This window comes from Pocillopora verrucosa, chromosome 14 (assembly GCF_036669915.1).
Source record: "Pocillopora verrucosa isolate sample1 chromosome 14, ASM3666991v2, whole genome shotgun sequence".
NCBI classification, from domain to species: domain Eukaryota; kingdom Metazoa; phylum Cnidaria; class Anthozoa; order Scleractinia; family Pocilloporidae; genus Pocillopora; species Pocillopora verrucosa.
Window position 1 is genome coordinate 9,511,260 of NC_089325.1, and position 20,966 is coordinate 9,532,225.

Sequence of the window (20,966 nt, forward strand, 5' to 3'; positions counted from 1 at the left end):
AAGAAATTGTTTCTATCTGACGAGAAAGAAAGATTTTATTCAATTTATACAGCTCTCAAGTGAATTGAGTTTCAGCCAATCATAAGCACGCTTTCATCAATTCTTGAATTGTAGATAATTGGGATAAAGTTTTATCACACCAAGTTGTTATTTCGAATCTATCATTTAGTTCAGACGTAGTTTCGAACAAAGAAAGGCAAGAATGAGGGCGCAATAATCTTAGAGCACATCTCTCATTAACGCTGGGTGATGAAACCACGCAAGGTGAGTTAAGTCTAATTATAATAGGATCTTTAGCAATGTATTCAACGGTGGGTTGTTAAAAAAGAGATGGAAAGGAAGGAAAAACATAAAAGAGCAAGAATATATCTCTTATCTATGCATCAGTAACGCCATCTACTTATATCAGCACTTGCCTTCCATTATCTTATGAGGACAAAAATGTTCACTTTTCGCTGCTTCTAATATCAAGAATATTCAGCTCCCTCGCAAGTTTTTCAACGAATCGCTAAATAATCATTTTGTTATGTCTGATTTATTCTTCATCAGCAATGACGTATTAAGGAGACTGAATTTGGTGTAGTTTCCGCATTTTGTAAGTGATTTTTTTTTCTGCGATAATGGAACAATTTTTGCTTAGGTGCCAAAGGTTCTGTATTATTATAATTTTTTTGCTTTGTTTTGTTTTGTTTTTTCGGCAAAAATAGAAGGTAACCTTCACTACAAATATAATTTCTGTCGCTAAGACATATTTAAACATGTGTCAACCCTTGCAGCATTTTTCTGCCGAGAAGACCATGGAAACTAGTATGTAGTGCAGGAAAGACAATTTGTTGCGAACTTAATCGAAAAGAGTGATATGAAGTCCAAACATTCCCGGTTATTCTAATTTGAAGCGAGCCTTACTTGGAATTGTAAGCGGAGGCGGGCTGCGGTCGGCTGCGGTCGGCTGCGGTCGGCTGCGGTCGGCTGCGGTCGGCTGCGGTCAGGCCCAAGTATGCATGCGGATATTTTACATGAACAGATCGTGATGGGCCGAGAAAATTATTTCAATCTGAAGATAAGAGAAGAGTTGAGATCGGTCATAGATCGAAGTAGACTTTTACAATCTCTCTTTTTTATCCATTTCCTCGACCATTTGGGCATTGCTGATCTTGGTAGTATGCAGTACTCTTGACATAAAATTAGTTATAGTTCAGCTCACAATGAAGTTCCCAGTCATTATAAGGGATATTTCCGGAGCACAAAATAGGGAAGGTTTGGGAATCGACTCCCTTTTAGCTAGCTTATAAACTTTTCCTCAAACTTGTGACAAACATAAATAATATCTTAGTTCATTTGAAAGGTGTTTCCATCAGTCTCCTGTCATTCACCTCTGAACAGTCTACATATATTCCAAATGGCTGGAAGTGTGGAGAACAGAGTCCAAATAAGTTTGAAGCACGAGAGATTCAGAGAGGGCAAATAATACAATATTCTTAGAGCAAAAAGGAACCCGCGAATAACAACAGTCGCGTGTGACAAAATTATTCGCCTTCTATTTTTGCGCTTAAATAGTTGGGCTGCTGATTTCGATCAACGAGCCATCAAATTGGAGTCATTTAAGCTGCTTTAACTCTTTTGAAACTTTCTTGCAGCAGACAATCAATTAAGCGGAAACGATCGATTGTGACGGTCTAATAAATTTAGCATAAAAATCGAGTTGAGAAGGATATAAAAAGACTGCCCACACGTGATCTGAGAGACAGAAATAAAATGAAAGTCCGCCTCAGCAGGTTGTGCTTGTCGATTTCTTTTTTTTTTTCTTGTTCATAAATCTCCTAGTTGACTTGTCTTCAATAATTATTTCTGATTTCTCATTGTCTTTTCCCTTATCGTTTTTTCAACTTTGAATTGACTCAAGAGCGGGTGATTACACACCACGTGCACCTCATAGCTTAGTTCGGGTATCGTGAGGAAAAAACGATAAGAGAATTCACAATCATAAACCCAAATCGAACCCCGTGACCAAATATGGTAAAGGGAAAATGATTGTTTTTTTATTTTTTTATTCCATTTTCGTGCTGAAGACGACGAGAGCCTTTAATGAAAAAGAAAAGACTCGAAATCTCAGACGTGACTCCGGGAAATTACACGTTATCATTGAAAAATCTCTCCACAGAGTTATTCCGCTTGAAATTAGCTGAGAAAAAGGTGTGAATGAAGCGTGTGCGCCAACGACTTCCGGTACAAGCAAAAATTATCGATGACGTTGCGCGTTGGACTTTGCGCTATCTGCCTTATCGTTATGGCAACAAACGTTATTTCCCAGCATGCTTCCCTACACCTTTCTTTTTTAACAACTCACTGTAATGGAGTGAGCGAGTGGTGAAGAGGGAAGTTCGTACGATCGAACACGCCTTTCTACTCGAAAAACTCCATACAGTTCAAGGAAACTTGTTTCTTAGTATCTTTTCTGTCGAGAGAGCTTAACCCGTTGATTTGAAGCTGAATTTGGACGTTTGGATTTAACTTCGTTTTGTTGATTCGCGACACGCCCGCTCGACGAACGCCATATTGGTTGTATTTCACAACTTTTCCTGACACAACATTTCCTGGAGAGAAGATACGAGCAGTCATTAGGCATAAACACTTTGCTTCTGAAAGTTTACGGGAAAGAGACGCTGTGGAGTTAGTACCATTTCCTAAAGAGAGATTTGTTTTGGAGAATCGTTGGAATAAAGTTTGACTTGGCGCGCTTTGCTTATTGAAAGTACTCGTGGTTTACCGACTAGCTGCTTCAAGAAAGACAAACATTTCAGTTTGAAAATAAATAAAGTACTAAGCACTATGACAACGAGGTCTGGAAAGCATTTTCGAGGGGATAAGAACGTTATGATCCACGACAAAACTGGAAGGGTAATTTACATGTTTTGCTTTGCACGTTTCGTGAATGTTACCTCCCATGTGCCTTTCATGTGTAAAGAGTTAAAACAGTCTCCTTAATACTTTGCAATTCCCAGGGCTTGTTTTTCACGTGCTCATACCGATTGCATATTTTTATTTGCAGATTCTGATTTCATGGAATCGCTTTGCAAGATCGCTGAAGGAAGCGTTTGAAATTTATTGGGAAACCAAGCAGGTAGGTTTTGCTACGAGAAACTGTTTTCGTCATTAGATGATTTGACGATCGAGCGAGAGTAGTCGTTTGTTTTGCCAGAATCGCCAAATTTCTTTGCACAGTTGTATCGACATGTGCACGCAATTGAATGCTACAGAATTTTTCAGTCGGATGTCATTGCTCATGTGACAATAAGTTACGATTTCCGTGTGAACATTTTGTTATGAATTCGGATCCTGCTCCAGTTGTTAGTACTTTTCCCTGGGGCCAACGAAGCGTAAAATTATTCCAACGTTGCTTGAATAATTGATAAGTCGGGCTCTTGTAATATTCTCCTTCTCCCAGCCTCAAGGCGTAATGTCAGGCTTATTCATTGCTTCAAGAAGGTATTCATTTATTATAAAATCGGATACTAATGCGGCATCGTTTTTGCGCAATGAGATGACGTGCTGACTCCAGGGAGGTCTGCGACACGTAAAGAACACTCCGTTGATTTGCATCGGATATTAAAAACAAACTGTGACATTTTAATTAACTGCTGTGTTGTGGTTCAGTATTTCGAAGGAAATGTATTAAGATTTCAGCCTTTTTTTGAAGTTCCTCTTTTGCTTGAGGATGTACCTCGAGTCAGAGAACTTACTGGAACTTGATACACTTCAAAAAGGTCACGCACATGCATCTGATCTGCCACGAAATGGGTGTGTTGTTTTCAAACCGTTCGAAGTCTGCCTGAAAGATTTGTCAAATTAGTAAATCAAATTCTAATGTTTTTAGAGTACAAGTAGATTAAGTGTAGCTTGAATTTGGTCTTCTTAGCTGCGGTTAGGGTGCTGACATTTTGGGAAGCAGTGCCAATGCCAAAATTAATCGCTTATCATGATCACTGAATCACGAAATTAACATTTGCTTGAAAAGGCCTAATAAAAATTGCAACAGTGCTAAATTGGAAAATTGATGCAAACTGCGAATTTCATGTTCTTTGTCAGGGTAGTTTTTAGGAAGTTGCATCTATATCAAATGGAATGATAATTCAAAACATCTGCAAATCATGCTTGTATACACATTCTTGTTTTGATTGAGAGATTAAAGCTTTGTTTGCTGCAAATCTCTTTTTTTCCATGTGCTTTAACCTTTTTATATATATATGGATTGTAATCAAGAAATTGTTTGATCGATCATGACAAACTGTTACAACAATGACAGCTCTATCAAAGAATGCCTTGTGCAATATTCACAAGAGGTGTCCATTTTCACATTTACTCTTGTCTAGCAATTATTTGTATCACTCTGTAATCTGTTTTTGCGAAAATCCATGATCCTTAATCTAAGATGAAAAAAAATTTCAACTTCAGTGTTCTTAGTGATGTAGAATTGCTTATTTTAATACAGAAATTTATCACTGGAAGGTGATTAATCTAGAAAATAGTTAAAAAATTTCAGCATTTCTTTTTTTAGGTGCCTTTCAATATTGTCAGTTATAGGTATGTGGTTGAGGAAGCTAGAAAGGTGCAGAATTTTCCTGATATTGAACCCTCTGCCACATTCTGCTGTTATTCTTGAATTTCTAAAAGGATCAAATTGGTACAAAGGTTGAGTTTTCTGATCTTTGCTCAACCCCTGTTTGTTTGAACAAGGGATAAAATAGGTTAAAGAAACATTTTTTGAGCCATCAATATGGCTTGCTTTATGTTGAAAATGATTGATGCTTGTTTAGATAGGACTTTAGAGGGAAATAGTCTCACAACTTTAATTTATTTTTTTTCCTCTCTACAGGCTGAAGTAACCTCCTGGTTTGAAGAACTACCAAGAAAGATAAAAATATTCCTTTCAAGGACACCTTATTGGCTGCCATTCCATTTCTGTCTTATCTATTAGTCTATTCGAATTATTCACTCCTACGAACAATTTTAGGACTTGGCAAAGTGACAAAACCCAACCATACTTTCTTACCATGGATGGAAGTGTTAGTTTTCCATTGCCTTCCTCATCAAATGCTGGCAAAATTTGCACATCCCGCACTTGACTGTGTTGCTGCAGTTCCTTACATATTTCATTTTGCTCTTCCATTCCTGTTCATCTTATTCAAAATTGTAAGCAATCATAGCATTCGTGGAGTGTTTCCGTTTCTTTGGTGTGCAGGATGGGTGAATCTCGTCGCAACCATCATACAGTTCCTCTTCCCAACAGCACCACCTTGGTATGTGGACTCAGTTGTTTTTAGTCCCATGGGAGATGTTCTCAAAGCAGGAGCTAATGAAGCAGGATTTCACAGACTTGATGCGGCATTAGGTGTTCCATTCTTTCACGGACTTTATGCAGCTTCTCCATTGCCATTTGGAGCATTTCCTTCACTGCACGTGGCATGGCCAGCAGTGATATTAGTTAGTGGACCCTGGATAAATGAAAAGTTTGCAATGTTTCATGTTGTGTGGATCACATGGGCTGCTCTGTATTCAAATCACCACTATGGTGTGGATGCCGTGGGGGGAATTTTTTTGGTGTTTTTGGTCAATTTTATGATGCGTAAGGTGTGGTGTCCGTTTCCTCTTGAAAATGGAAAGAAACCCTCCTGCCATTTTTGTAGAAGCATATCACCACCTTTATTACAAGTTTAGCAATTTATAGATTTGGTGTCTATTTTTTAGGTTAATTTTCAAATTTAGACAAACTGAGAATTTGACATTTTAGCTGGTGCTTTCTCAGCCTTTTGGTTTATTTTAACTTTTTTTAAACCTTGATTTTGTTTTTATTTACCACAACCAACACAGCTAAAACTTAAAAATTACTTTGTTGTTATTTTGCAAGGGGATTCAATTCATTCATATGAGGATTAATTTTGAGTGAAGAATTTCTCAGTTTGTGTGTGTTGAAAATTGCAAAATTATGAAAAAAAATATATCTTAGAGAGAGTGAAATAATATTAGTAGGAAATTTTATAAATTTCGGGCTTAAATTACTGATTGTTATGATCAATACTGAAGGTCTAGTTTGTTGATGATGAATATTCCCTGAGGTGTGAATTGTGATGTGTTTATGAAAATTGACTGGAGAATTGGTGTAGACAAATATGAGGTTCTGTCTTAAAGTAGTTTTTTCTACATGATGCACAAGAGCTAAATAATTAAAGAGAAATAAGTTTCTCAATATCTTGATGCTTCAACATGTGAACAACCACATAAATGGTTTGATAGTTAACTTTCCTACGTTTTCATTTTTTAAAATTTTTGTTCATAGTGTTGATGTAGTAGAAGCCAGGTGGAATAATTAGATTTTTTATTTCAATCTTTCTGTTTTTGTTTTTGTTATGGTTTACACAATTATTGCTTTGTTTTTCAATGACCACATTGTTTGTTGGTCCTTAATATAAAATATTTCAGTTTGAGTATAGTTATATCCTGAATAGTGAATTCACTTTACTCTCCATTATCAGTATGCATATTCCCATTATCATCCTCCACACATTCTCTATATTACTATCTAGGAGAATTTGTTGAACAATCAAGAGCTCTTGCTCTCATTCTGAGGTTTTTAGAGGGTTGCTAGTAACTTGATAGTACAGAATGTACACCTCTCCAGTAATTATGAATTTTAAGCAATTCAATTGCATAGTCAGGCTTAAACATATACTGACAGACATTCAAGAGTACTCCAATGTGAACGCTCTGCAGTAAATTGGTTACATAATTATTATCAGTGATGTAAATTTGAAGAGGAGTACTGTAAACAACCTCTGCTGTGGTATTGTTAGCTTCTTGAAGTAATTGTTGGAGAGTAGTGAAATTCTTTTGCAACCTGAAAGTCGACTAAAATCGTTGTAGTTGGTAGGAGCCATTTCAATTTAAGAATTTTTAGAAAACTATCATTTTTAATAAAGATGTCACTGGACTGGTCCTCAAGATATACCTGTTGTACTGTTTTGCTTTTTTGAGGGGATTAGCAGAAATCAGATCAAGTTTGATTGGCTAGAGCTCATAAATACGCACCTGGTAATGTTCCTTCGATCCTGTGTGCCCTTAACACCCGAATATCAGTAAGGATATTCTCCATACTGTTCTTTATACATCTCCTAAGGTAGCGACTGACTAAAGCACACGAATAACGCTCGTCTCGCGTTATCACGAACACTTCCCATTTCAAACCATGAACATGTACGGCGCATGCACGGTCAGTACCAAGCCCTTATTTCTCTGGCAACTACACTCTTCCTGAAAAGCAATACTGATTCATATGTTACAACTTTTTTTTTGCGCCTGTAGATGTTATTACACAACCACATCGACGCAGCTTCGGCGAAACAAAGAGGAAGTCGCTAAAGAATTGAAGTTTATCTCCTTTGGTACTTTCAATAATTTGTTATTCCTCTAGCATTAGAAAATGAGATCTTTGTAAAAAATGCTGCCTCCAGAGAATAAGATCTCTTGGACTGCCGTATTGGTAGAATAAGAAATTAAATAAGATTGGCGACGCTTTCATCAGCATCGATTAATAACAAAAATGAGATCATGTATTACCGACCCCTGGAGCGATTCCGCAGATTTGTCAGAGACACGTTGAGATGTCTTTTAAACAATTAACGCTGAAACTGCTGAGGTCACGCAAACAAGCAATTCCGAGATAAAAAATAAATTTCTTTTCATTTTATTCCTTAAGTTTAACCAAAGGGTGTTCGCATATAAAAAGAAGTTTGATGACCAATGGCAGTTTACTGGAAAGGTTTGAAGTTTACTTGAGAAACGTCTGGAATAATGAAATACCTCTTCAACTGGATTCGGAAATAACGAAAGCGATATAAGGAAATTTGGTTCGCAAACGTCTTTAATTACTCTTTTCCCCTACGCAAAGTGTTCCCTCACGCAAACCAATTCTTCCCGATAAAGCGAACCGGCTTCAAGATTTTCACGGGACGGGATTTTTTACCGTTGCCTCAACATATTTCAAAATGATAGATTCTCTTCGCGTTGTGTTTCTATTTTATTTGATTCACATACTTTCCAAGAAACTCTTTCATGCCCATGAAAATACTGGATCATTTTACACTTCGGGATGTAGCTATACATCAAACATCAATAACTTAACTGTGCAAGAACATGGTAAGAACTACAACCTTCCCCTAGTTGCGATCAACTGCACCAAAAGAAACCTCAATGAATTCCCAGCAGAATTGCCAATTAACACTGGTAGACTACTCCTCAGTTTCAACGCGATTTCAAGATTAAACGCTATTGAAATGGAGAAGATTCGGCACGTGCGAGAATTGTTCATGGAAGGAAACAATATGTCATTTATTGGACAAAGGAGCTTTCTAAATAACAAAATGTTACAGACACTGAATCTGGGAGCAAACAAACTGACTGAACTCACCCCAGGAGTATTTGAAGGGTTAAAAAACCTACTGAATCTGTATCTTGATCGAAACTGGATCACTCAACTACATAATGGAACTTCCAGAGTTTGAATTCCCTAATCATCTTGATTTGAGTGCGAATGAAATTTTTGTAATCAGCGAAGGAGCATTCAGCGGCCTCAAACAACTGATTTATCTTGACTTATCTAGAAATAAGTTGGGTACAGTCTTACCGAATCATTTCAGTAAGCTTGCGTCACTTCATACACTGAATCTTGGTTTCAACAGGATTAGCTCTCTTAAAGAAGAGGCATTTTCTGAATGTACAAACTTGAAATTCCTTTCCCTAAATCATAACAATTTTACTTTTGTACCAAAAGAGGCCATGAAGCCGTTAAAGGCCCTTAAAAAACTAGACCTCAGTAGAAACCTAGTAACGTTTATTCCTTTGGATGTTTTCGTCACTTTACGTTCCTTGGAATTCCTCAATGTAAGTTTTTGCGAAGTTCGAGTGTTTCATGGTATGAATCTAAAGAAAATTATGCCTCAGTTAAAGCTTGCTGTTAATAACAACCCACTAGAATGCACTTGTGATATGCTTTGGATGAAAGAATGGCTTAACGATGATCCCACCGTATTTTATCACTGGCCACAAGTCAAGTGCAAGTTTCCCAAGAGGTTAAGCGGAAGAACATTGGCGGAGTTAAACAATTCTGAGATGAATTGCACGTGTGATCGTTGCCAACTGTCATTCAAGTGCTTTTTGGGAGAAAAAACGTGCAAGTGCGCGAGCGAGTGGGCGGGTCTATCATGTCTTGACACATGTCAATTTCATAATGACAGTATTGGCATGTTATATGAAATGGTGTGCAGCTCTTCACAAGGAAAATGTTTTTGCTCTAATATGTCCGAAGTATGCGTAGAAAATGCTCAACTTATCAATTCAAACCTAACATGGCAGTGTGCTTGTAAACCTGGTTTCCAAGGAGACGGGTTTATTAACTGTTCTGATATTGATGAATGTACGCAAGCGCACAGTGTATGCGACAAAAGCGCTGACTGCATTAACACAGAAGGCTCGTATCGATGCTTCTGTCCAAATGGTTACCAGGGAGACGGAATAATCTGTCAGTCAATGAAACATCAAAATAAGACTGTGTCTATAGTTACAACCACGTTTTCCGTACTTGTTTTCGTTGTCCTGATCGTTGCACTGGGTTGTTGCATCGCTCCCAAAAGAATCCAAAAGATCAGAAATGCCAAACGATCCACGGACAGGAAGAGAAAAAGAAAACAGTTTACTAGGCGGTATGTGACCTGTACAACGTTCACGAGTTAGGATTCACTAACATCGTTTGTACGCAAGGTAAGAGCGTGTTAGAGAAAATGGTGAACAAATGATTGAAACATAGGGTGCTTATCTGATGAGTATCCTTAAGTCTGCGCTTGAGTAATCTATTTCATCAGTGACACGGTGATCTAAAAACCCGTCCCATTACCAGTTGCGATGCACGCTTTTTTGGAAAAAGTGGCATGAAATAGAAATGATAGTGTTGCAGTGGTACACAAGCGCACAGCCCATAAGGTTGCCTTCATTTACTTATCTATGCAGCGCCTATGAAATGCAGCAATCACCTTCAGCAAAACTTACCAAATATACTGCTGACCACATTTTTGTTACTAGAAGAATGTCTAAGAGATGACAAATGGGAAATCCCCCGTGAGAAGCTACACATCTTTGCAGCCATTGGAGAGGGTGCGTTTGGTGTTGTAATGGAAGGATCGTTAGATACAGGTATAAAATCACTCGATAACTAATTCTTCTGGTTTCTTTAAAAAGACAAAAAGATCAACTCCTTTAGAGGCTTTTATTTTTATTTTGAGGCCTTTTAAGCGCAGGTCTGGGTTATTCGAAACCCGATCAACGCTCCTCATGGAATGACTTGGAATGTACGTTTACTTTCTATCATTAGAAGCTGGGTACAACCGTTTGAACTCGCACTTATGCGCTTGCGAGGTGAATGGCATGGAAAACAATGCAATTCACTAATTTTCCTTGTTTTCAGACGAAGGAGCTATAAAAGTAGCCGTAAAGACCTTAAAGCCAGGCGCTGATCGCTATGACTATAAAGACTTGATGGCAGAACTGTCAATCATGAAGCAGGCCGGAAGTCACCCTAACATCGTCAGCCTCTTGGGAGCATGTTCTGTGGAAGGACCGCTGTACTTAGTGATGGAGTTCGTTTCCGCGGAAACCTGCTATGTTTCCTTCGAAAAAGCAGGTGTCACCATCCACTTTATATCAATATCACCTCGTCTCTCAACGAGCGAGAATTGCTGAACATTGCCAAAGACGTCGCTGATGAATGAGTCATCTGAGTAATCTAAACATAGTGCATCGAGATTTGGCTGCAAGGAATATTTTACTGACTGAAAACAAGATTGCGAAAGTGACAGATTTTGGACTTGCTCGAGACTTGCAATCAGAGGGTGTTTATACCAAAACTACGGCTGCGGGGAGACTCCGGTGAAGTGGATGGCACCTGAGTCCATTCAATTCCATATATATACTTCCAAGTCAGATGTTGGTCTTTGGGGTGTTGCTATGGGAAATAATCTCAATTGGCCAGTGTCCTTACCCGGGAATTCCAGCGCGACTGCTGATGAGGACGCTTGTGATTGGTTATCGCATGCAGAAGCCATCTCAGTGCTCCGATGACATGTACGAGGTTATGAGAGCCTGCTGGCAACTGGATGCGGGCGCAAAGACCTACTTTTGCTGAGTTCGCAAAAATCTTGCACGAGTTTTTCGCGCGGCCTGGACGTGCATACATCAACTTAGAAGGAGCAGATTCGTTATTTGAGAGCAAATTCCGACAGCTTTCTTTTGATTTGAGAAGCGAGTTTGAAAAAGATGAATCAGAAAGCAATGATTTTACCCGAATGGTTCCGATTGAGCTGGAGCGTGCGCAAGATTGAAAACGATGTGGGAAGACACTCTGAGAGTTTTCTGCACATGCGTCAATTTTCAATTCCAGACTGAAACAATCCATTATATGATAACGAAGTTTTAAAAAATAACGGAGAGAAGCTAAAAACTCACATTTATCGATAGTGTTAAAAAAAACTCAAATGTAGATGTTATTTGGCATGTCAATTAAAAATTCTTATTAAGAAGAAAACATTCTAAAATTACATAAAGAAATTCATGAGGAATTTCGGTAAAACATTTTCGAACTGATCCGCTGACAAAGCGCAATGACTTTGAACGAGAAGATTCAAAGGTCACAGGCCTGTGAAGGGAAAACAGGAAGAAGTTGAGTGACTTGCAAGTTTTGGTTTGTGACAAGTTTGTTCAGAAAACGACAATCACATCTTATGCTTCGTTTTAAACATTTTTCAAATTAATGTTTTTCAAAAAGACTTTTAGAGAGGTGAACACAGTTTGCAGTACTTCAGAATGTTTTTGAAAAACAGATGATGTCTTAATGGGTTTACCGGGTATCATGCTTTGATTATCAAAATTTACCAATGGAACATGTAATGATATGTATAAATAATACATAATTTTAGTTTATTGAACACGATGAAAGCCGAAAGGTAAACTGTGTAAATATGGAAAAACAATAAGATAGGTCTTTAGACGTTGAGGGGAGCATATATATGAAAGAGCACACAGGAGCCTTCCACTCCTCGACTTTGCTTCGCGCGAGGTGGAGTCTTTCACATCTTTCTCCTCAGACTGTTGTACTGTTCTTTATTTTATTTTAGCAATTTTTTTTCTATAAGACCAGCTAGAAGCCCATGAACGGGACACTAAGTCGAAACCCATCGAGATCGCCGTTTAGGTAAATAAAAAACTAAAACTATTGATTGATGATAAATACTTGTTTTATTGCCATGGCACATCTAACGCACGTGTATTAGTAAGATCCATGATTCAAGTTTGTCTCTTTATGCGTATTTTCCGTTTCTAGAGGCTCTGGACTTTCATCGTTTAAAATCAAATTATTTTTAAATCGAATTAAATATTCATGTTATACAGCAAGATATTATAATCTCTTGGTTTCAGCTATTCACAAATGCACAACAAATGCTCCATACTTCGCAAACAAAATCTGGGACAGGAATTTGGAACAAGGGCGAGTAAGGTAAATTAAATAAGAAAACGAAAGCTCGCCGAACTGTTACTATAGGTTTCTAAAGTATGCAACAATGCAAGTGTTATTTTACATTAATCTTATACATTAATAACACTTTCGCTTATGTTTTTAACATCCAACTTTCGCGCACAAGAAAATCTGAGGGGTCGTCTGCTTAGTAGCGGCATCACTAAACTCACGCGCAAAAAAAATTTGATGAAACAGAAATTAAACAGAGGTCGTCTGCTCATTGGTGTCGTCGCTAAACTCTACCCCAGACCCCATTTGTTCCTCACTGACAGTGATATTGACGTAAGACCTCGCCGATTCGGACAGCATCTCCGACAAGGTGCCGCAAATTTCGGGGAATGTCGGTCTTTCTTCGGGATCCAAGCGCCAGCAAGTTTTCATCAATCCGTAGAGTTCGTCAGAGCAGTGAGCTGGCTTAGACATACGATAGCCGCATAGGAGTTTCGTTAGGAGAAGATTCACCGGAACACAGGGATACGGGGAAGCCCCGATGGTAACAATCTCCCATAGGAGGACCCCAAAAGACCAGACATCCGAACGGGTAGTGTAGATCTGATCTTGAATGGATTCGGGGGCCATCCATTTTATAGGGACACGCCCCACTCCAGTCTTAACGTACTGCCCATCGCCATAAACATCACGCGCAAGTCCAAAGTCTGCCACTTTCGCTTCATGTTCAGCGGTGAGGAGAACATTTCTAGCGGCAAGATCTCGATGGACAAATTTCTTCAGAGCAATGTGATTCATTCCTCGAGCACAGTCCAACGCAATCTTAAGAAGATCACGTGAACTCAGCGTGGAGATGATATTCACGTAGGTCTCATCCGCTGGACGGCTGGAACGCAGGTAATCAAGTAAGTTTCCACCTGAAACATACTCGGTTATTATGTACAGCGGTCCTGGTGTGGTGCATGTGCCAATTAGGCTGACGACATGTGGGTGTTGTCCAATCTCTTTCATCATATCCATTTCCAGGAGTAGATCCTTGTAATCAAAGTGATCAGCGTGTTCTTTAATGGTTTTCACTGCAACCTTTATGGGGCCGTCATCTGTAACAGTAAAGGAAAAATTAAGACCTCAAACTTATTTTCAACAGCAAATCACAAACACAGTGTGTCTGAGGCACACTCCAACTATCCCAACCTAAGTCGGGGAAAAAATTAAAATTAATATTTCCCCCATCAGTTTTTGCTGTGCAGTCATCTCTACAGGGTCCAGTAGCATCAATAAATAAAACAGTGCGGTTCGACATCAGAACTAACCTTCTACTGCTAAGCTAATAGCGTTCACAAAGGCACCTTAGTGTCCGAATTCAGATATTACTGTCCAAAATTGGACACTAGTGTGTAAAATTAGACACGAGTTTCTACAAGCGGATAATCGGACACTATCATCCAAAATTGGTCTCTAGTGTATAATACTGGATAATTGGGCACAAGTGTCCAAAATCGTCACTATCATCCAAAGTAGCACTCTAGCACTTAAAATCGGACAATTATGTCTAAAATCGGACATTAGTGAAAAAAATCGGACACTGGTGTCCAAAAATCGGACGCTTGTGTCTAAAATTGGACACCAGTGACCAAAATCGGACACAAGTGTCTAAAATCGAACCGTAATCTCTTATGTGTTAGGCTTGTCCAAAATCGAAATTAGTTTCCAAAGTCATACTATGAGTTGGGTGCTTTTATATTCACTATTGGTAGGCGCGTCTGGGCTTACCTGCCAAGTCATTTAGAAATCATTAAACATTTGTTGCCAGAGCGAGAACCCAAACAATTTTACAAAAAGCTAACAAATAAACAACAAAGGGGCTTAATGCTTCCAGTCAAACAATTAATCTTTGACGGCCACCGCCAAACACAAGAACGTTAGTGTAAGCGCGAGGCAGCGTCAGTAGACAAACTTAGCACGTCTACTGATGAAAGTTAGAAAAACAGTCACAATCAGAAGACTCATTGCGATAGCATAACCCATGCAAATAACTCTAGAGTTTGAATTTAGGTATTAAATAAGTATTAAATATAAAAAAATCAGTAAAATAGTTTTTGACTTGATACTTCACACCACTTGTGACATTTTTTTTTTATCGTTTCTACCAGAAGCTGTAAAAACTTTGTTTTAGGCTTACGACACTAAATGGACTTTCACTCCATGTACTCACCAGTCATAAGTGTACCCTCCAACACCAAACCAAACTGGCCTTCTCCGAGTTTTTGACCAGTTAGAAGACGGTCTCGCTCAATTTCCCATTCATCAGTGTGATCGACTGTACCGCTTAAGAACGAATGCAGATTACCGCCTGAGGAGTAACAAAATATGAAAGACATAATTTAGGTCGGAATAGAACTATTATTAAAAAAAGAAAGATTTATGATTGAGTCATTAAATAGGTCCATTATGCGTTTATGTTTGCGTTGCCACTATGAAGCTCTAATCAATGAGTTTGGCTCGTCGTCTAACATCAGACAATGCAAGTGTTTATATGAAATAAAATTCGGCCATACTGATGCTTCCAAATAAACATTTATAAGTTACAGTCCTTTTCGATGTAACCACGTTCTTTCAATAAACAAATATGGTTACGAGTCGCATGAATAAGAAGGCTCTTCGAATTCCACCAGATACCAACGGATTGATTGCTTTACCTAACTCCAAATGATCTCTGTTTCCTCTGTGATCAGCTCCACCACTCTGAGTACGGGTTCTCATCTCAATCAAGTCCTCCAGTCCAGGGACATATTGTGGATTGCTCCCCTTTTTGGGCTTCTTCTTCCTTCGCATTAAGTAGACGAGTAACACTGCGATGATTATTAGCACAAATAAACTCACTGCGAGCGCCACAACGATCACCAAGCTGTTTTGAAAACCTCCGTCGGAGTGGGAGTCTGTTGTCGGATGTGTTCCCCGGGTGTTCGCTACGAGAGTTGTGAATAGGTTCTTCTCGCTGTAATTGCTTGTGTTAAAAAAAGAAATAGCACCTAGACAAAAACAAAAAAGACAGAAATCGTCATCAGCATTATTGCCATTACCATCATCATCATCATCACCATTATCACAGTGACTATTTCCCTAAAGAATTATTAACTATATGAAATTAAAATTATCGCAGGGATCACAACACTTAAAATCTCAGGACTAATCGATATACATACGCCCCAGCAGGTCTATCAATCTGTACAGTAGAAAAGTGACAGGAGTGAGGGAAATCATCAAACAGTGCATATTGACCTCACACACGCTTTCAGATCCTAGTAATTAACGAAACATCAGAGACATTCTCATTAAAAACTGTCACCAAACTTCTGTTGTTGTGGTTCGTTTGTTTTCGTTTGTTGTCGACGGCGATTTTAAAAAACTTCAAAGGACGTTCACTTGTTGAATATTCGATCGTGGCTGATAAATACAATGTGGGCTCGGAAAGTTCTGCCATACTTTGAACACTAAATAATGAAGATTTTATGGTTCTTTAGTACTTACAGATTGCCTAATCGAGTGGTAATGGAGGCTGAGTGTTCTAAATCAACAAGACCGTCATACCTACACGAACCAAATAGTTTGCATGAGGTGTCAGCTCTCTCAAAGTTGCTCTTGTTTCGTTTGGTTGCAGGTTTATAACCTCCCAGTCCTCGCCACGAATCCCAAATCGTTTATATTCCACTTTAATTAGCTTTGTTTTAGAAATATCCACAGCAGTCCATGACACGGAAGCCTCTGTACTAGAAATGACTGTTATTTTGAGATCTGTCGGCTTTTCTGGTTCTGGCATACAGGAATCCCCAACGAAGCCCGCGTGGCATATGCAGGTATATGAACCTTTACGCAAATGAAAAAAGGTAGTTAAAGATAATTTTCTCAAACTAATTAAATCCATAAGGTAATTATAAATATATTCTGTTGGTGGAGCAAGCGAGCAAGTCTATAAAATCATTAACAACCACAAACGCAAGTATTATGATACCTCCTTGATTCATATTCTTCACCTCAGCTGTTATTCTGAGCCGTTTTATGCAAGGTAAATGTTGTTCAGTGTTTTCGCCGAAATGAGCTGGGCTAAGCGATCTAGAGACGAAACTTAATTTCAAAATTTGAAGCTGTCCAGAAACGTTTTTCGGGTGAAAAGTGGTAAAACCTAGAGAATTGTATTTGTTGCGATCGATCATTTCATACAAAAAGGGTTTCTACGACATCAAACGATTCCATGTTTCATCAAGTTGACACGGATTTATGATTAACAGCCTGGAGAGAATCAATAAAAAGATTAACTTGGAATTTTAAGTACTCGTGGATGCTTTGGGATGTGGTGAGGTTTTTCTGTTCAATATCGCACCAAAGTAAAATGTGATGTATATGCTATTTGGAATGTCATGTAGCTTTGATTCATATTGTTTTCCAGCACAGCCTCTGAACCAAGGATTGTAATTTTGAAACAAGCTGTCACGTAGTGTGCCTTTCAACCTCTTAAAACCTTGCTCACTCGCACAATCAACAAAACCATAATAGATCAATTTTTGTACTATTCGAGTACCAAAGAAAGAAAAGGTAATATCTGCTTTCTTCATTAAAATCAGTTGTTCACCTTCATTTCGCAATGTTAGATCAAGCCGTCGGTTTGATAGAAAATTTTAATAAAAACGTCAATAAAATTGTAGTGTGGAATTGTTTTTGCCTCTGAAAACCAGTGACAGCCTGGTAAAAACTTGTCAAATAAAGGAACCAACTATAAAACCAATAAACCTGATGAAAATTAATTTGTTTCGACACACCCTCCATTATAATAAGTTGAGCATAGTCCATGTAATACGGACATTTTTGGTTTAATGTATGGACCGAGCCATAATGTTTATTTTAAAAAAAAAAAGATTGATTGCTGTAAATTTTACTCAATTTCTCCTTTTTTGATCATTTCTCCTGCAAATCAATCCCGGGAAGGGAAAAAAATCTAAGATCTATCTTTGAGATTGTCTAAATATTTTTTTTCTCTTTCTTGGTGAGAACGTAGCTCGGATACTACGGATATCAAAGTGAAAATTTGCGCAATAGCCATGAAACGAGAAACGCAAAAGTAAATATCAAGAACAATATTCCGGCGCATATTTCTTCGCACTTCGGGCAAAACTGTATGTGTTCACAGCTGTCAATTCCTTCAAATAAAAAATAGTGACATTTATGTATTTAGCACCTTTCGATGAAGGAGATGTTTGCAAGGTAACAATCGTAATAGAGTGATTTACATTTTAATAAGAATTGCATTTTCCTTATCTGATCATAAAATTGTATTCATTTGCAGTCACTGTGCTCCTACGTTGTCGAGCTGAGTTTTTAAACCGGTAATAATCATGATTAATTCCTTTTTGAGCGGCAACTTAGGAAAACTTTTTAATTTTCTCATCTTAAACGACTCCCGTCGGAGTTTTAGGCCTTTAGGAATAAATAATCACTGAAATAGTTTTCGTTTCGTTTCTTTCAACAATAAAAGCATTTGTCGATCCAGTGTCCTAAAACCTTAGCCAAGGCTTTCACGTCAGCCAATCAGAAGGGCAATCAGAATTAAGAAAATATTACAGGGAGCCAATGAGAACCCAACGTAAAGAAAACTGAACTAAGCGCGGGAAAAATGCCAGCAACCAATTCGGAATTCGTTACTAGTTATTTTGTACCTGATTGGTTGAAAACTTGGCGCAAGTCTTCTAGGCCATCACAGAATGAAGTGAAAAAAAAACTTAGGGCAATCCTGGATTACTTGTAACAAGCAAGTACGGACGTCATTTTGACTCATTCACTTCATTCACATTGACACTCAATCACCTAGTGACTTGAATGGTAAAATGAAGTTGTCCACTAAATTGACCACATACCTAGACTGTTGTAGCATGTAGCGTTGACATGACATGGTTCTTGCCTCAAACATTCATTTACGTCTATGCACACTCCCTGAACTACCTCTGTAAACCCCTCCTGGCATTCACAGCGGTGTGATCCTTGCGTATTGATGCATACTGAAGGTTCTAGACAGAAATGTTTCCCTGTGTTACACTCATTTATGTCAGTGCAGTGACTTCCATTCCCTTCATATCCTTTGTTACATTTACACTCTAAACGAGACCCATTTTTTTTTAATTCGCCATCTTCGCTGCACTTTGCTGAGGTTATGTTGAATGAACAAATGGCTCTTGACAACGGCTTGGTAGTTATGTTTCTTCCGCAAAAACATTTCCCGCCAAAGTTTTGACACGTACCGACAGCCCCGCTGTCTGACTGACAGGTATCACTACAGGATGACCCCGCCCAGTTGTCTGGGCAGGAACAATTGACTGGTTCCCCGCTGCAATTTGCATCCATTTTACACGCTGCGCATGAGCAAACAAAGGATGTAAGGTTTGCCGAGGTCAAACCAGTTCCGGAAATGTCATTTGGCTTGTGACAAATGGCGCCATCAAATGTCAACCCTGGTCTCCTTGACAACCATGTCGGAAGCCATCTCAAGTGACAATTGCAGTTTAAAGGGTTATTACGTACATGGACCGCTTCAAGGTGTCCGAGGTCATCAAAAGACCCATTTTGAATCGAAGAAATTTTGCAATGACTTAATTCAATTGTGGTCAGGCGTCGTAGCCCTTTGAAAGCATCTGCTTCTATTAACTCTAGTGGATTGTTGTTGACATAAAGAAACTCTAGAAACTTAAGGTTCGCTATAACTTTCGCGGGAATTTTATCGAGCTTGTTTCCATTCAACACTAGTTTATTGACTAACGGAGCGCAATCGAACGCATTTCCATCAATTGTCTTTAATCCATTCGAAGCCAGCTCCAGAGTCTTTAAGGACATTAAATTTCCAAAAACGCCTTTGTTAATAGTTGTCAGAGAGTTGAAACTTAACAAAATATTTTCTAAATAATCCAATTCGTCAAATGCACCTTCCTCGAGCACTCTTATTGTGTTATTCCGAAGATCAAGCTTCCTCAAGAGTGGTGTGTATGAAAATGTTCCCTGGAAAATCCTCTGTAGCTTGTTATGATCCAAACGAAGTTCGTTCAGGGTTTTCAATCCCTCAAAAGTTTCACGACTTATGTTAATGAGTTTGTTATCTTGAAGCCACAGTAGTTCAAGATCTTTCTGATGATGGAAAGATCCCGGCTCAATGGACCTGATGTTATTGTCCTTCAGGTATAACTCATACAAGAACGGGTAATTTCTCAACGAGGCATGTTTTAGTACACCAACATTTTGGGAATCCATTATAAATTTTCCAAGTTTTGGTGGTAGTTTTTGGGGAATGTCCGTCAACTTGCTGCCTTCTCTAAAACTGCATATTGCGTTCACATATGTCGATGGCGGTTTCCCACTAACTATACGATGTGTGTACGAGCATGAGCACCTTGTGATATTTGGGCAGAGATTTTGCGACCCACCAATAACCGTAGTACAACTAAACTGGGAAAAAACAATGATGTATCCGAAAAATGCGACGAGCATGTAGAAGTCATGCATCTTGGAAGCAATCATGGAATTTTTCGTAGCAAAACTAAACATCCTCCAAGGCAATCCAATCGATTTAGAGTCCAGTCGAATACAGGAAGCGATTTTCACCGTTCCGCATCGACAACAAATCCCCTAAAATTTTCCTTAATTGAAAGCGATGAGTGAGTGATTGGCAAGTCTCTATTGACTGTCAAATTTGACGGGCCGGTGGTTTAATTTAAGCATACAATTAAAGAGCGGACCTTTTTAACAGAATTTCTCTTGGTAAAGCTTTATTATCAATCTTTATGAATCTACCACAAGTTTTTATTGTATTGTCGTTAGATCAGGATTCTGACCCCACGGAACATGGAACATTAGTATCATTGAATTTAATCTAAAATTAAATTGCCCAACCTCTCGCGCAAACGAAAATATCTTAAATTACCTGTCACCCGAGGATGTTTTTTCCCCAAAATGTTAATTGCCTTGCTCATGCAGAGATCAGAGTTTAATGAAGGTTGGTGTCAAATACAAATATGGTAAGAGATTGGCGATAGAGGAATATTCCATTAGATTGGAGACAATTTAATTCGACAGTTCAATTAATAGCTTTTGGGCACTCCTAAAAAGCGTCAATAAAAATGACAGGTGCAAGGCCGCTTTAAAACACCAATTTGTAAATCCTTCCAAAACACGACAAAAATTTTATTCGTAGATAAACAGAATGTGTCGTTTGTTTTCGACTCGACTCTGTTTTAATAATTTCAGTGCGTTTTATGAGTATGCAGTGCGTTGCCCTTAGATGATCCTATAACTAACTGGCCGAATTCATTTTCCTTAACTGGCGATATTTCACAGATTATGAAGGATGTTCCCTCACACTTAA

At 38.5% G+C, this 20,966-nt stretch overlaps 2 protein-coding genes across 2 annotated transcripts; one reads left to right on the forward strand and one right to left on the reverse strand.

Annotated features, from left to right (window-relative positions):
• The first annotated feature begins 2,333 nt into the window (after positions 1-2,333).
• On the forward strand, positions 2,334-7,000 carry LOC131779718 (uncharacterized). Its single transcript, XM_059096299.2, is given in 4 exon segments — positions 2,334-2,898; positions 3,050-3,121; positions 4,874-4,916; positions 4,919-7,000. Coding segments are annotated over 4 exon segments (981 nt in total). The 5' UTR covers positions 2,334-2,829; the 3' UTR covers positions 5,716-7,000.
• Positions 7,001-12,317: 5,317 nt separating this feature from the next.
• On the reverse strand, positions 12,318-20,206 carry LOC131779704 (uncharacterized). The gene is made up of 5 exons (XM_059096280.2): positions 18,475-20,206; positions 16,157-16,432; positions 15,265-15,597; positions 14,781-14,918; positions 12,318-13,665 (listed from the first exon to the last, which is right to left on the reverse strand). The coding sequence occupies exons 1-5, from the start codon at positions 20,147-20,149 to the stop codon at positions 12,815-12,817; spliced, it is 3,273 nt and encodes a 1,090-aa protein (XP_058952263.2). The 5' UTR covers positions 20,150-20,206; the 3' UTR covers positions 12,318-12,814.
• Between the last annotated feature and the right edge of the window lie 760 nt (positions 20,207-20,966).

Coding starts and splice junctions, on each gene's coding strand:
- LOC131779704 (XM_059096280.2), bottom strand. CDS start 20,149: ATGTTTAGTTTTGCTACGAAAAATTCCATGATTGCTTCCAAGATGCAT. Junction 15,598..16,156: donor AAACTATTTGGTTCGTGTAG/GTATGACGGTCT, acceptor GTTTTTGTCTAG/GTGCTATTTCTTTTTTTAAC. Junction 14,919..15,264: donor CAGAGATCATTTGGAGTTAG/GTAAAGCAATCA, acceptor GTTACTCCTCAG/GCGGTAATCTGCATTCGTTC.